The 13,057-nt window shown below is 39.5% G+C and overlaps 1 protein-coding gene across 1 annotated transcript in view; it reads right to left on the reverse strand.

Moving 5' to 3' along the window:
- Window positions 1–957: 957 nt before the first annotated feature.
- Window positions 958–13,057, reverse strand: part of Anxa4 (annexin A4) — a 61,015-nt gene continuing 48,915 nt past the window's right edge. The window contains exons 9-13 of the mRNA XM_090336754.1: window positions 12,431–12,524; window positions 9,065–9,160; window positions 7,798–7,856; window positions 6,528–6,650; window positions 958–2,463 (exon numbers count right to left, since the gene is read on the reverse strand). Coding sequence (XP_090192880.1) covers window positions 2,404–2,463; window positions 6,528–6,650; window positions 7,798–7,856; window positions 9,065–9,160; window positions 12,431–12,524 — 432 coding nt within the window. The 3' untranslated portion in view covers window positions 958–2,403. The remainder of the gene's footprint in view (window positions 2,464–6,527; window positions 6,651–7,797; window positions 7,857–9,064; window positions 9,161–12,430; window positions 12,525–13,057) is intronic.

Genomic DNA, 13,057 nt, shown 5'->3' on the forward strand with positions numbered 1-13,057 from the left:
GGGAGGTGGTGTCTGTTCTTTAACTCCTTTGTTAAGGACTCATGCCCTTGACATGGCTGGCTGGTTACAAACAACACAGATGATAGTTACAACTGAAGTCAAGAAGCAAATGATTCTAATACTGGTACCAAGAAATACCAGTACAGAATGGTGACTATTTACAAAGTGGAGATATTTTGGTTTGACAGAAAAGATTGTTTCATTTCTCCTAGGATGAAGAGATTAATGGCTGCCAGGGATCAGCTTCCCTGCTCAGAACATGTCAAAGAATGTGCAGATGTTTCCCTTGAAGCAGATGTGGTCAATCTTGAGAAAGCCAGCATGGGATTGTATTAAATCTTATCTACAAGAACTGAATGCAAGAGCAAATTGATTTCAGTACACAGAGCCTGAAAGCATCACCAAATTTCTAGGGGCTAAAAAGAAGCTACACTGGCCTTGCCAAAGGAAGTCAGAGGAGTGGAACTTTAGCAATGGCATTGACAAGGAAACCAACTAGAATGTCCCCAAGAATCAGCCATAAACATCTGCTGAGATGACACAGGCCTTTTTCTCTACTACGAGAGCAAAACAGTCCTCTCTGTTGCTTTATCCCAAGAAAGTTAGCAGGGCTGAGTAGTCAGGATTATAGGCATGAGCCATAGGTGCACTACTTATATCTACAGCTTTTAAATTTATTTCTGGTGCCAGAGATTGAACGTGGGCACAGCCCTACCACTGAGCTGAATTCTTGAACTCAATATATAATATTTGCGGAGAATAAATTATCATATAATTCCGACAAGTGACGTTGGGTGGATGTAAGCAGTAGATTTACATGCAGCAGTAGGCAAACATAAAACTATAGTTTTCATTTTATTTTTCTGCTGTAATTCCAGATTCCTTCAGAATTAGCATCTTTCATAGTCAATGATGAAATAAATCTCAGAAGTGGAAAAATCAGAGAAAGAATAGACCTCATTTAAAATCATTTTTTATTAAATTTCCCATGTTGTATACAAACCACACTTTTCAATTAAGTCCAATACATTCCCAGAATGATTCTAAGATGGAAAACACAATGTAAATGACCACAAATCAACAAAATTAAAAAAGATTTTTTTTTTTTCTGATTAGTTGTGGGACTTGAACTCTGGCCTGGGCACTGTCCCTGAGCTCTTCAGCTCAAGGCTAGCACTCTACCACTTGAGCCACAGAGCCACTTCCACTTTTCTGGTGGTTAATTACAGCTAAGAGTCTCATGGACTTTAGGGCCAGGAGTTTTGCCTAGCGGTAGAGTGCTTGCCTAGCATGCACGAAGGCCCGGGTTCAATTCCTTGGTACCACATACATAGAAAAAAAAAAAAAAAAGCTGGAAGTGGTGCTGAGGCTTAAGTGGTTGAGGTCTAGCCTTGAGAAAGTCCAAGGACAGTGCTCAGGCCCTGAGCTCAAGCCCAAACTGGCAAAAAAAAAAAAAAAAAAAAAAAAAAAAAAAAGAAAGAAAAAAGAGTCTCATGGACTTTAGTGCCTGGGCTGGCTTTTGAACCATGATCCTTAGATCTCCCTATTCAGATCTCTGTGAATAGGATTATAGCCACTAGCACCCAGAAAAAAAAATTTTTTTAAATTACGTTTAGCACAAAAAATTTAAAACAAGCAATTTGGAGCATTACAGTGTTGCCAGAATTACCCCCATTCAAAGCCTTCCCCTGCCCCACGCACTTTTAAGCTAGCATAAGACATTAACCCTATTATTGTGGAATGTTAGCATTTATGTTTGACAAACACATATGATCTGTATAACTACACTTCAAATTTAATTTGCTTCCATGTGTTGGTGATTTTGGTAGGCTTCAAATGGGAGAAAAATCTCAATACAGAATAAGTTGAAGTCTCTCATGATTAATAAAAGATCAACTAATGCTATAGACAAAAAGAGTTGGTCCTTTCAGTGTGTGTATATGTGAAGGAAAAACCTGGGTGGCTATTTTCTTACTGATTTGGTGATCACAATTTCAAATGAAATTACCAGTCATTTTAAAATTAGAGTTAGGGAAAAAGGGATTGAAAGACAATCTACATTTTAAGGATTTGGGGGGGTTGTTGTTTTTCCAACTAGTAAAATACATAAAACAACACATTCTATCTCTGTGAAGCCCAAGGAATAACCTGGTAAAAACACAGAGCACATTTGAATCTCTAATTTTTAACTCGTCAGATCTTACAAGCTTTGAAATGCAAGTACAGCTTTAAAGCATCAAAATGACTAATTATAGATAATAATAACATAGTCTATACCCTGGAAGGCAGCTGTGGGAGTTATAATTGGAAATAAGCATCCTGAGATAATGCTAATAGCAGTGTAGAAAAATGAAGTTAAAAAAGCAATCCGTGTTGAGAATCCTCCCATCGTGGGATTTTGTTCTAATCATCTCCTCCACAGAGGATAAGCAGTACTTTCCTGTAGTCTCCTGACGTGTCACCCTGGTGGCAAGGGAAGCAAAGCTGCCGTTAGATAAGTGGATTTTCTCCATGGAATACATAGTTTAAAGCCATTTATGTTTTCTTTAAGTTTTACTCTTTTTTTTCCTTCTCTGCTCTTAAAAAATATGCTTTATTACAACAGTAACTTTGTTCAGTGTAGAAATTTAAGGCATAAAAGAACATAAGCTGGGTGCCAGTGACTCTCAATTGTAATTTGACTGTGGTTCGAGGCCAGCCCAGGCAGGAAAATCTATGAGACTCTTATCTCCAATTAACCAGGAAAAAGCTGGAAGCAGAGCTCTGGCTCAAGTGGCAGTGCCCTAACCTTGAATGAAAAAGCAGCACCAGGTTCTGAGTTCAAGCCCCAGTATTTCTACCTACCTATTCACATACATACGTACCTACACACAACACACACACACACACACACACACACACAAACACACACACACACACAAATCACCTACATATAGCTCCTTAGGTTACTGCTATCAACATTTGGTGTGGGCATATCTTTCTGATCTTTTTCCCTAGACATAGAGATACCAATGTGGTGTGGTGGGATGGTAGTATTCTACTGTATCCTGTTTTTTCCAGGGTTGAGATGAAACCCTAGACAGGCAGTCCACCATTGCACCATGCTCCCAGCCCCACATATCTGCTGCTTAATACTGACTGAATACTTACCTCTCTTTTATTAATATTCTTTTACAATATTACATAGTGATCAGAGTATTCCATTAGACATAAGTAAAAAGAATTTGACTAAACACTCTCCTCCATTGTTGAATAGTTACTTCTAATTCTTCACTATAATAAAAACTGTTTCAATATACTTCCTTTAGCTAAACTTTTCTATATTTGCCTCATAATTTACTTCTGAATAAGTTTTAACAAATCACTAAAGATCATGCATTTTAATATGACTTGTAAGACAGTCTTCCAAGAAAATTCTATGATTTCTGTGTGGAAATTTTTATGGTTTAATGACAAATCAAAGCCCTTTCCTTGGGCCAGGAGTTTGGCCTAGTGGTAGAATGCTTGTCTAGCATGCATGAAGACCTAGGTTCTATTCCTCGGTACCACATGCATAGAAAAGCCAGAAGTGGTGCTGTGGCTCAAGTGGCAGGGCACTAGCCTCGAGGAAAAAGCCCCAGGAAAGTGCTCAGGCCCTGAGTTCAAACCTCAGGACAGGCAAAAAAAAAAACAACAAAAAACAAAAAACCCTTTTCTTGCGGATGCGGTGGCTCACGCCTGTAATCCTAGCTACTCAGGAGGCTGAGATCTGAGGACTGCAGTTCAAAGAACGGAGACTCTTTGTCTCCAATTAACCACTAGAAAATAGGAAGTGGGACTGTGGCTCAAGGGGTAGTATGGGAGCCTTGAGACATCCCCTCCATTCCACCCCCAGAATTTAAGTCCATGACCGACCAAAAAAAACAAACTTTTCCCTTATTCTATTGTGTGTGTGAGTGTGTGTGTGTGTGTGTGTGTGTTGACCGACCCCCCAAAAGCCAAACTTTTCCCTTATTCTATTGTGTGTGTGAGTGTGTGTGTGTGTGTGTGTGTGTGTGTTGACCGACCCACCAAAAAAACCAAACTTTTCCCTTATTCTATTGTGTGTGTGAGTGTGTGTGTGTGTGTGTGTGTGTGTGTGTGTGTGTGTGTGTGTGTGCGCGCGCATTCATTGGGCTGGCCAATGATTTCTTTTTTATTTTTGTGCTAGTAGTGGGGTTCAAACTCAAGTCCTCATTTTCTTGCTTAGTTTTTTCAACTCAGTGCTCACACCCTACCATTTCAGCCCTACCTCTCCTTCTGGCTTTTTGCTGTATAAGTGGAGATAAGAGTCACCTAGATTTGTCTTTCTGAGGTGGCATTGAACTGGGATCCTTAGCTCTCAGTGTCATGAGTAACTAGAATTCTAGGTGTGAGCCTTCATTTTACACCCAACCCAATAATTTTTGTTAGTCCTTTACAGACACTAAAATAGATGAAATCTCAGTATATGGAGTTCAACATTTAATAATGTCTATTAAAGTCAGTCAATATATTCTGATGTATGCTTTGACTCATTGATTTGCCAAAGAATAAGGATGTATTAAGGTCTCTTAGTAACATAGTGTTTCCCCAATGTCTGTTTTTGGAGCCCCAGAGTCCCTTAACTAATCCTTGTTATGAATTGTTCCCTGCATCAATATAAAGTGATCTACTGTCTTCTTAAATTATTTTCTTTACAATTAGTGTGATCCCGTCTTGTTTTTTTGGTAGTTATTGAATGTTTTCCCTGGCCTGTTTCTTTAAACTGTTTACATGCTACTATAAAAAGTGTTCCTTAAAAACTACATAAAACTGGGTACAGTAGCTCATGCCTGTAATCCTAGCTACTCAGGAGGCTGAGATCTGAGGATCAAGGTTCAAAGCTAGCCCCGGCACAAAAGGACCTGAGACTCATCTCCAATTAACCTTTAGAAAATGGGAAGTGGGGCTTGGTTCAATGGTAGGGTGGCAGCCTTAAGCTGAAGAGCTCAGGGACAATGTCCAGGCCTAGGGGTACAGAGGTAGCCTTGAGCTGAAGATCTCAGGGACAAAACCCAGGAGTGGTTCAAGCCCCATGACCCACAAACACACACACACACACACACACACACACACACACACACACACACACAAAGTTGGACTTAGTGTTTTTACTTTTTGTTCTACTTTTTGTTATTAAATTATTATATAATGTGGTTATTCTAGTAGACTTTTGTGATCATGAATATTATTAAACTTAGGTTATTTAGCTTAGATTTTTATCTTTTGTCACTTTACTAGTATCTCTTAGTAGAACTTAGGTTTTCTATTATTAACATATGTTCTTGTTCTTTTTGTTTCTTTTCATGACAGTGATTGAATGGGCAATGCCTTATTTTACTCATCCCATAAATAAAGTAAAAATTTTATTTCATAAATAAATAAAAATTATTTCATAAAGAGTATTTAATTCATAAATCAAATCCCGTTGTTATGTTTGTTGTACAGACAACCCTAACTTTTAGAGAAACTGGGTCTTAGGTAACTGGCTTCCAGATAATTATCTGAAATTTGTTTTCTAATAATTTGGGTTTGGGAAAACGATTGTAGCTTCCTGAAGAACAAAGTCAAAGTGATGAGGGAGTTTGAGATGTGAGTCATATCTCATCATTCTCATGCTCTCTGTGGACTCCTGGGTGTTTGGAACAAGTAAAGAATAGCATTCTAGGAAAAGAACAGAACCCAGCCATCTAAGAGAACTAAAATTTCCTCTATTTCCAGCAGATCTCAGTGGGTCCTGAAGGATTTTGAGTTCTGCTACTTCTTCGATTGTTACTAGGTAGACATGGAAATTATGCTCCTAATGTATACATCAAAATGCCATTGCACAGGGCCAGGAGTTTGGCCTAGTGGTAGAGTGCTTGCCTAGCATTCACGAAGACCTGTGTTTGATTCCTCAGTACCACATACATAGAAAAAAGCCTGAGGTGGTGTTGAGGCTCAAGGGGTAGAGCTCTAGCCATGAGAAAGTCCAAGGACAGTGCTTAGGCCCTGAGTTCAAGCCCAAGACTATAAAAATAAAAATGTCATTGCATTAAAATGCAATATCTGGGGTCAACATAAAATAATAACTACTTAAAAGGCAAATAGTTCCAGCTTTATAACCTTGTAAAGGTTTGGAAATATGTATGAAAAGAAGAAGCCTGTAAATTTCTGAAGTAGAAAAAATTTTTTTGCCAGTCCTGGGGCTTGAACTCAGGGCCTGCATGCTGTTCTTGGGCTTTCTTCAAGGTTAGCCCTCTACCACGTGAGCCACAGCACCACTTCCAGCTTTTCTATGTATGTGGTACTGAGGAATCAGACCCTGGTCTTTGTGCATGCTAGGCAAGCACTCTACCACTAGGACAAATTCCCAGCCCAAGAGACCCATTTTTTTAAATTAGGAATGATAAACGCCAAAGAGGAGACCAGAAGTGCCAAGTATTGAGATTAGGTCCCATCCTCTCACGATTGCTTTCCCAGGGTCAAGGTGATGCCGCTAGGCCTACCTTGATGAAGGAGTACAGAGACTTTCCGTAGAGCCTCTTGAAGTTTGCCCGGATGTCCAGCATGTCAATCTCTGCTCGGGAAACCATCACTCTAATGAGGGTGCTGTCATCCGTGCCCAAGCCCTGAGGAAGAAAGTGGGATGTGAGTAGGAAAGCCCAGCTGATTTCCAGATAATGCTCTTCCCCAGGCAAGTGAGGCAAGATAGCGGTGACTTATGGTGTCCTTTGCTCCATGACATTGGAGACCCAAGGTTGTCTTTACTCCTGGCTATGTGATTCAAGGCTTTCTACAACTTACTTTCCTGGCCAGAGAACACTGCTCTCTCTGCCTTTCTAGAGACATACTGTGTTGATCAGTTTGCTCTCATTCATCTACCACGATTATTGCTCATTGTGTAAAAATTGCCTGAAGGTCTAAATATGCCAACTTTAGAATCCCCTTAAAATATAAACATTGAAAAAACACACCCCCTGTCCTACATGTTTCTATAATACTTGGATACTGTATTCTGTCTTGTATTCTTAGTGTCAGCTTTTGTGCCACTTCTAGCGTTCTGGTGGTTAATTGGAGATAAGAGTCTCACAGACTTTCATGCTTGGGCTAGCTTTGAACCATGATCCTCAGCCTCCTGAGTAGCTAGGATTACAAGCATGAGCCACCAGCCCAGCTCAAGGTGGACATTCTTTGAGAGAACTATAGTTTCATCTTCCTTGTACCTTGTATGGTCCCCACCATGGAACCTGCACAGAGTGTAATACAAGGCTCTGAAACAAAACTTTCAGTGTTTGTATCCTTACTCCACAACATCCTTATTGGGAAATTGTGTGCCTCAATTTCCTCATCTGTAAAATAGAATCAGTAATAATGTCTGCCCTGTTGAGCTGTGGTGGGGTTAAACTAAATAATATATTCTAAGCATTGTGATTCATGCTGTGTACCCGATAATGATTAGTTAGTATCAGCAGCACTTGATGAAGTATGTGATTAGTATACTTTGGGGGTTTTACGAGAGGGTGGGCAGGGTTGAGATGGAGTCTCATCAGGAAGTCCAGGCCTGCCTTAACTTGCTTTGTGGTCCAGGTTGACCTTCAACCCATGATCCTCTTGTCTCTGTATCCCAAATGCTGTGATTGCAAGAACATACCACCCACACCTGGCCTGAACTGGATATGTGATGCTGAATATTTCAGGCTGGAAGTCAGATGGGAGTATAAGCAAAACTAAGAAAGTGGATAAGATACATTCCAAAGTCATTCAGATGCCATTTACCTTCATAGATTTATAAAGCCTTTCAGCAAAGTATGCGGGTTTATTCCTCATACACTTTACTGTCAAAAGAAAAACAAAGAAAGATTACAGATATCTAAGAAGCTAAAGAAAAGTGACAGTTGTTCCCCCATTTGTACAGAGCATCAAAAAAATCTCTCAATTGCCAGCCAAACAATGTTTCATGAATATTTTCTTTTTTCTTTTCTTTTTTGTACTGGTCCCGGGCCTTGAACCCTGGGCCTGAGTGCTGTCCCTAAACTCCTTTTTTTGATCAAGGCTAGCACTCTACCATTTGAGCCTCAGCACCCTTTCTCACTTTTTTGGTGATAAATAGGAGACAAAGGTCTCATGGACTTTCTTGCCCAGGCTGGCTTTGAACCATGATTCCTCAGATCTCAGCCTCTTGAGTAGTTAGGATTACCGGTGTGAGCCACCGGCCCCCAGCCATGAACATTTTCTTGTATGGGAAGTTTACTCAATTTATCATCAAGTTCCTGGAGAAGTTAACTAATAAAGGCCATCAAAGCAAAAGGTGACATAGTTTCCAAATGATTATTATGTTTAATGTATAAAATGGCTATTCTAACCTTTCATAGACTTTCAAGATGAAGCTACTATGGTATCATCTCACTGTATAAAGAGATAGAGAAGCTATGTGACACAATAACAATCAGATTTTATGTAATATTTCTGGCTTAAAATTCTGAAGGAGCTGGGCATGGTACCTGCACTTTAATTTCAGCTACTCCCAAGATAAATGGAAAGATTACTTTTTTTTTAGTGCAGAGGAATTGAACTCAGCATCTCCTACTTCACGCAAAAGCACTTTGTCACTTGAGCCACACCTGTAGTCCTTTTGCTTTTAGTTTATTTGCTATTAGTTTATTTTACAAATAGATTCTGGGTGTAGCTGCCCTGGCTAACCTCAAATCATGGTCCTATTACTTCCATTCCTCTTGAGTCTAGGAATTCCAGACCAGCTCAGGCAACTTAGGAAGAATGAGAGAGAAAAGAGAGAAAAGGAAAGAAGGAAGGAAGGAAGGAAGGAAAGAAAGAAGGAAAAAGAGGAGAGAAAGAGAAAAAGAAAGAGAAAGGGAAGAAAGTAAGGGAAGAAATAGAAAAAGAAATAAGCACAAAATAATTCTATAATGTATTATGAATTAAACAATTTTGAAATCTGAAAAAATTCTATATCATGATGAGAAGAAACTGCTAACAAGAAGGAAAGTGGATATTTGCTTCTCTGCTCCTTGTTTCTTGTACATACCTATAGCCAGCAGAGCATCTTCAAAGCTACCAGATGTTTCAGATTTAATACTCTGTTCAATATCCTTTTGTGTTATTCTCTTGTATTCATCAAACACTAAAAACAATAACAAAATGGAATTATTAATAATAAAAAGCAGTAGAACAAACTAAAATTGATAAAAAGAATAGCATCTTTTAAAAGGGACTAATTAGAATTATGCAGGAGAACTGCAGTGGATTGGGCCCAAGGCAGGGAGGAGCCTGGGGAGATTCATGGAGGGCCCGGGCAAGTCCCTTTCCTTATCCTGGACCTTGCTTCCTTACATGCGAAGTGAAGCTGCTTTATGTTCTCATTCCTTCTAATAAGCAGAATGTGTTTTCTGTAATTTTGGCCTAGGCTTTACCTACGTATTCATCTTTCTTATGGCTCATTAAAGCTAAAGCAATTCAGCCTCTTCAAACTGAGTCAGACTTGAGAACAGCCAGTTTCATTTTTTATTAGGCGTTGGCATAATTTTTTTTGCTTTTGCCAATTTCTTTTTAATGTAATGAGTATGTTTTCCTCTCTTGCTGTCTTCTTCTAGAGATTTCTTACAGCAGGTGTATGTTTTGTTTATGTCCTTAGTCACTTTCTTTGTGGGGTATTTCCCCTATCAATCTGATTCTCAGAGGCAGTCAATCATGAGACATCATACTCAACACCAAACACAAAACCAGTGGACTATCTGTTCAGGCAAGACTCATCAGGCCTGCCCTCCTTGGAGTGTGTGTGTGCGCGCGTGTGTGTGTGTGTGTGTGTGTGTAGATAGAATTAAGGGCTTTCCATTCAAGCTCAGCTTATGTGTTTTACCGCTGATGCTATACTATTTGAACCATGCTTCTAATCTAGCATTCTGCTAGTTAAGTGTAGGTAAGAGTCTTGCAAACATTTTGCCCAGGCTGGTTTTGAACCTCTATCTTTAGATCTCAGCCTCCTAAGTAGCTAAGATTACGGGCTGAGTCACCATTGCCCAACTTCCTCCTGGAAGTGTTTTCAATGACGCAGATCATAACAATGTCTGGGATAGCACAACTCCTAGGATGTCACCAGAATAGCCTCTGGCCCCAACCCAGCACATTTTCTCTCAAGTTAGAGTAGTTATATATTTGCTCCAAATCACAGAATCTAATTGACATTCCCTCTTTTTCTCTCTCTCCTTGGGCTTGAACTCAGGGCTGGGCACTGTCCCTGAGCTTCTTTTGCTCAAGGCTGGCACTCTTCTACTTTCAGCTTTTTCTGTTTATGAGGGATTGAACCTAGGGCTTCATGTATGCTAGGCAAGCACTCTACCACGAAGCTACATTCCCAGCCATTATTGACTCTCTAAGCCTCAGTTTTCTTCTCTGCATATTGGGGAGAATAATGATTACTCCTCTGAAGTGTTGCAAAACAGAATGCTTATTATATACACTGCAGCAAAGTGACAGAAAATGTATTAATAGCACCTTAGTTTTCACCAGTATTGCTATTTGGTAAGATGAGAATTGTTTATTATTATTATTACTATTATTATTATTATCACTGGGGTGTGTGTGTGTGTGTGTGCGTGTGCGTGTGGTGTGAGACAGTACTGGGATTTGAACTCAAGGCCAGGCCTCAGGCTTTTGCTTGGATTTTTCACTCAAGACTGTCACTCGATCTCTTGAGCCTCACTTTCACTTCTGGATTTTGTTTTTTTGTTTTTGGATGGTTCATTGGAGATAATGTCATGGTCTTTTCTGCCTGGCAGGCTTCCAATTGTAATCCTCAGATCTCAGCTTTCTGAGTAGATAAGATTGCAGGTGTAAATCGCAGAGTAGCCTTCTAGACTATTCTACTCAAATAGTGCTTAAAATATTTTCTATTAGTGGCTTATAGTCGTTTCAACCATCTATCAATTGATTTGTGCCAGCAAGTGAAAATTCTTACAAATTCATCCTATCAGCTTCTGAGGACCTGCAGTTCTGTGAAAACACCACCAGGGGGAGATTTGAATTGTTGTAATTAACAAGGGAAGGCAATGAAATACTGAACTGAGCCACAAGTCCTGCAACCTGGTGGTAACTCATGATATTATCATGAATAATTGGTCTTGTCTGTTACTGGGGAATACCTTAAATAATCATAACTTCAAAATGTGTTGTACTTTTCAATGACTCTATGTCCTCAACTTAGCAAAGACACCCTTCTTGTAATTCCCACAAGCTTTGTAAATCTCTGTGTGTGATAATAGTATGGTGGCTTTATAAAGTTATAATGTTCATAAAGTTGAGATGGAATTTCCCTATTAGATACTTATTATTGTTCACAAAAATATAATCCTGACAATATATATGCTATGTTCATATAGCATAATTCCCTGGGAGAGGGTAAAAACACATTATCAAGTTTTGAAGTATCAAATACAAATAAGAAACATCACACATAGGAAATAAAATTTGAAATGATCCATTATTCATTGCATGCAGCATAAACTCTAAAGGAAAAACTTACTTTGGTTTCACAGCTTGAGTGTTAAATAGAAATAAACTTCAACTGACATTTCTATTTCATTGCTCTCTTATGTAACTAAAAGAAAATGCAAGTCTTAGGATAGCTTTAGGAAAAATGACTCACTAGGACTCAGTTTCCTGGAAACAGGGGTATCAAACTTTCATGAACACATTAGATATAATCTGCTAGTTATTCTTATTTTCCAGAAATTGGCCTTCATTCACACCATTGGATCCATACATTTCCAAGGTAAAACAGTTCAGTATAGTATAGTTCCTTTTCTGCCCCAATTGAAGGGGAAAAGTTGTTTTTTTTTGTTGTTGTTGTTTTGGGGGTTTTTTTTGTGGGTCATGGGGCTTGAACTCCACCTGGGCATTGTCCCTGAGTTGTTCAGCTCAAGGCTACCACCCTACCCTTGAGCCAAGCCCCACTTCCTGTTTTCTAGAGGTTAATTGGAGATAAGAGTCCCAGGTTCTTTTGTGCCCCGGGATGGCTTTGAACCTTGATCCTCAGATCTCAGCCTCCTGAGTAGCTAGGATTACAGTTATGAGCCACCTTGCACTTTTTCTGTTTTTTAAATGTTTTTTTGGGGAGCCTGGAGGTGATGGCTCATACCTACAATTGTAACTACTCAGGAAGCTGAGATCTGAGGATCATGGTTCAAAATCAACCCTGTGGCAGGAAAGTCTGTGAGACTCTTTTCCCTAATTAACCACCAAAAAGCCAGATGTTGAGCTATACCTCAAGTGGTTGAGTACTAGCTTTGAGTACAAAAGCTTAGGGACAGTGCCCAGGTCCAGAATTCAAGCTCTAGGATCCTTCTCTCTTTCACACACACAAATAGTTCCTCAATGAAATGAAGTAAGTACCTACCATGCAAGAGATGGTTGCGATTTCTGGAACAGAGTATGGTTAGAAATTTCACCTCGTCTGTCCCCCATTTCTTCTCTCCAGCCTCATACAGTTCCTGAAGCCAAAGAAAGCATGAGTTTAAAACACCAAAGGGGGCTGGGAGTGTTGCCTCGTGGTAGTGTGCTTACCTAGCATTCACAAAGCCCTGGTTTCAGTTCCTCAGAAAAAGCAAGAAGTGGCGCTGTGGCTCAAGTGATAGAGCACTAGCCTGGAGCAAAAAGTGTCCAAGGACAGTGCCAGGCCCTGAGTTCAAGCTCCAGGACTGGCAAAAAACAAAAAACAAAAACACCAAAGAGAATGTGTCAGGACACGTACAAGTATTTCCAGCATACCAAATAACCACACAGATTTAATTTTATTTTGTCAGAGAGGAAAATACAACAGAGGGTCCCTCTTATTTTTCAAGTTTACAATGGTGTGAAAGGGATGCATGTTCAGTAGATCACATTTTCCACCTTGAATTTTGATCTTTTGCAGGATGATTCTTTTTTGAAATGGAAGCAGTCAGCTATACAACCAAGGGGTACTCATTACTAAGCTAGGATGTTCAGTCAGGCTCAATGTATTGAATTCATTCTCAAATTTACA

The sequence above is a fragment of the Megascapheus bottae genome, chromosome 7, assembly GCF_031878675.1.
Source record: "Megascapheus bottae isolate mThoBot1 chromosome 7, mThoBot2.hap1, whole genome shotgun sequence".
Lineage (NCBI taxonomy): Eukaryota > Metazoa > Chordata > Mammalia > Rodentia > Geomyidae > Megascapheus > Megascapheus bottae.